Source organism: Amphiura filiformis, chromosome 7, assembly GCF_039555335.1.
Source record: "Amphiura filiformis chromosome 7, Afil_fr2py, whole genome shotgun sequence".
Classification (NCBI taxonomy): Eukaryota; Metazoa; Echinodermata; class Ophiuroidea; order Amphilepidida; family Amphiuridae; genus Amphiura; species Amphiura filiformis.
The window spans coordinates 21277568-21280443 of NC_092634.1; the positions used below are offsets into that span (position 1 = coordinate 21277568).

The 2876-nt window shown below is 37.6% G+C and overlaps 1 protein-coding gene across 1 annotated transcript; it reads right to left on the reverse strand.

Moving 5' to 3' along the window:
- Positions 1 to 1439: 1439 nt before the first annotated feature.
- On the reverse strand, positions 1440 to 2532 carry LOC140157708 (uncharacterized). The gene is made up of 2 exons (XM_072180949.1): positions 2431 to 2532; positions 1440 to 2240 (listed from the first exon to the last, which is right to left on the reverse strand). Exons 1-2 carry the CDS (start codon positions 2530 to 2532, stop codon positions 1440 to 1442), a joined length of 903 nt encoding a protein of 300 aa, XP_072037050.1.
- Positions 2533 to 2876: the final 344 nt, after the last annotated feature.

The following is a 2876-nucleotide window of genomic DNA, read 5'->3' on the forward strand; positions in this document are numbered from 1 at the left end:
GTTTTTTTTTTGTCTTAATAGTAGGGCCTACACTTCAGTTTTTAACATAAAAAAGAGGTTTATCATTCCCCATTCGCCAAATTTCGTTGAATATTAACAACACAGCACATACTGCAGTTACTGTCCGTTTTCCTATACACAATACACAGTGCTCTTTCCCATTGACGCGTGACCTCTACAAATAGCCTACGTTAAAAGTATGGGGATATGCCTAGTTAACGTCGCTGTGTGAAAAATAACCGGCCAATATTAAAAGTACTCTTCTAAAGTTCTAGAAAATATAGTTTTGTAACATGTCCTAAATTTTTAGCTAATTTAGATGTTTGGAAATATGCGTACTTTGGTGTTTTAGGAAGGGTATGTAAACGACAGATAACACCAAAAAATATGAAGAAATTATTTCCAAACCGTGTTAAGTCTGCAAACCACCATGTTTCTCATTTTCAAGAACGCTGGTTAACAATAAGCATGTATTGTCTCATTTCGTAAACAAAGACCACACACAATAATTGTTCTCTAGCGCTCGCTTTATAATCGTTCACCCAACTGAAAGGATAATCCCAGCTCATTGCTCCATTGTACGTGTAAAGCAGACACATATGTTGTGTGTATTTAACCAGAGAAGATATGATTTAATCAGTTGAGCTGTTTTCAATGAGTGTTATCTTGGTTTAATAGCTTTTAATGGGGTTTAAGTCCTGCAAAGGTCGAATTGAATTCTACTGTAGACATGACTGCATCATGAGCAAGTTGTTTATTTGCTAGCTGTCTTTAGGCATAATGCCTATTCGCCGTAGAAGTGCTGATGTAACAGTATAACTACCATAGCAATAGGTTAAAACAGTTTTTGAATATATCGCCATGCACTACAAGCAGGTTGCACTCATCACCGGTGTATGTCTGCAATCATAGATTAAATACAATACTGCTCTTTTCAAAGATACTAGTGTCACATGAAATTGTTGTCTGGGCTATCGTATAAAATGAGGTGTAAAAATGCGCAGAAATAAATTCTGCTTCCAACGGATTTTACAGATATTTAGTACAATAGCCCGTTTTTGAATAATGGCCATTATTTAAGGCGGGTTAGTTACTTTTTTTGAGATGTTTATTAAGTACTGTTGTAAACGATATGTTCAAAACTTAGTATATTTAAACACGCTTATAACCATAAGTGTCGATTCTTTATGGCAGCTTCAGGAACGTATCATTTGTAATTGTACATGTATGCACCCCCGGTATGCACTGTTTACCTAAAATGGAGTCTTTAACAGCAAGTAAAGACCGTAAGACGTAATATTTAAATTGATACAAATATATCATGTATATGGGACCAAGGTTGCAAAATATTGTCGACAAAACTATTATCTATAATCGTACCACAAGAAACCCCAGTGATTTTTTCAAGTTACCCGACTCGATAAGAAAGTATTTTTCCATTATGGTCGGATTCGCATGCTATACATTTTCTCATAAAGCGGCATACATTGATCGATCACTGGTAGGAGATCAGGATCTATTTGATCTCGAGATGGCAATTCTCTTGGAGGATGGAACTCCGTACTCTTAAACGCATCTTCATAGAACCCACCACCTTCTTCCATCTTGTTCCCTTGCAGAATCATCTTAGACGCGATCCACGTGTCGACGATCTTATCTCCAGCTTCCCATTGTAGCATTGACTCTTTGAACTCCACTCCCAGGAGATGACAATATTGTCGCAAAACTGACGATGGATTCGCTTGGAGATCATCAGCATCGATGACGATTGGAAATTGGCCTAACTTCTCCTGGACGTGGACCATAAGATCATATAGCTCGCTATAGCCATACTTTTCCCCAAACAATTTTCGCGGCATGTCTGAGACGGGTGTATCTTTCAGAGATGGAACTAAATTTAGTTTAACCCTTTTCCGTGATGGAAATAGCCTGTACGGATTACGTATCAGGAATGTATGTTTATATCCGAGTGGTATATTGTTATAGTTAGATCGCAGACTTAGAGCATGGTCGTGTACCAAAATGAAGGATTTGCCTGGGAATGACGATTCCAGCCAGTCTTTGACCCACTTGAATGAAGCTATGCTATCATCGAAAGCTGAAGCTACTTTGGCGACTTCGGGTGTAGTCTTAGAAGAACTGTCGTTTGAATTCATGGAAAATGATTCATGCCATATGTTTTTGACTCTGTCAGGACCAAAGGAATTAGCTGCAACAATGGGCTCCTTGATGATTTGAACCTTTAATTAAAACATAAATAGTATACAGGTTATTGCAGCAAAATAAGGTGATGTCATGATGTATATCATTGATTATTACATGCACTCGAAATTCCGAGTCTGTCCCGCGTGTTTATTCGATAACGATTCGTTATGTTGTTTTGGATACTGCAAAACTTGCTAGAATTTTTAATTTATAAATAAAACTCACCCCTTCTGCAAAGCTCATGCACTTGATGAAGACTGTCGCCAAAGATCTTGGTACTGTCCAAAGAAATATTCTTAGTTTAGGTTCGTTGCTGGTTTCATCCATATTTAGTATAGCTTTGTCAATTCGTGCTGTAAAAATGGCAGGGTTCTTAATGTTTTGGATTATGAGTTTGATGTTCAGGTTGTCGGTTGCCAGCTAAATTAGGTTGCGGGCTCAAAACAAAGCAAAGGCAGAGAAAATGTCTTTTCCTGTGGTGCTATATTCGGTATATCCCTGGTATGACACTGGCCTTTCGTAAATACGGAACTCTTTATAGTATTATGTTATCGCGGGATTTGCAGAGTCCAAAGTATAAAATACAACATTAAAGGATGTCTCCGGCAATCACAACTTTATGCTTTATAATTATGTTAGAAAATTAATTATCAAGCACGAATCGCGTGGTT

Bases quoted from the DNA above. Each gene is read 5' to 3' on its own strand.
- LOC140157708 (XM_072180949.1), bottom strand. From the start codon at position 2,532: ATGGATGAAACCAGCAACGAACCTAAACTAAGAATATTTCTTTGGACA. The intron at 2,241-2,430 runs GTGAGTTTTATT...TTTTAATTAAAG, and splicing joins GCATGAGCTTTGCAGAAGGG to GTTCAAATCATCAAGGAGCC.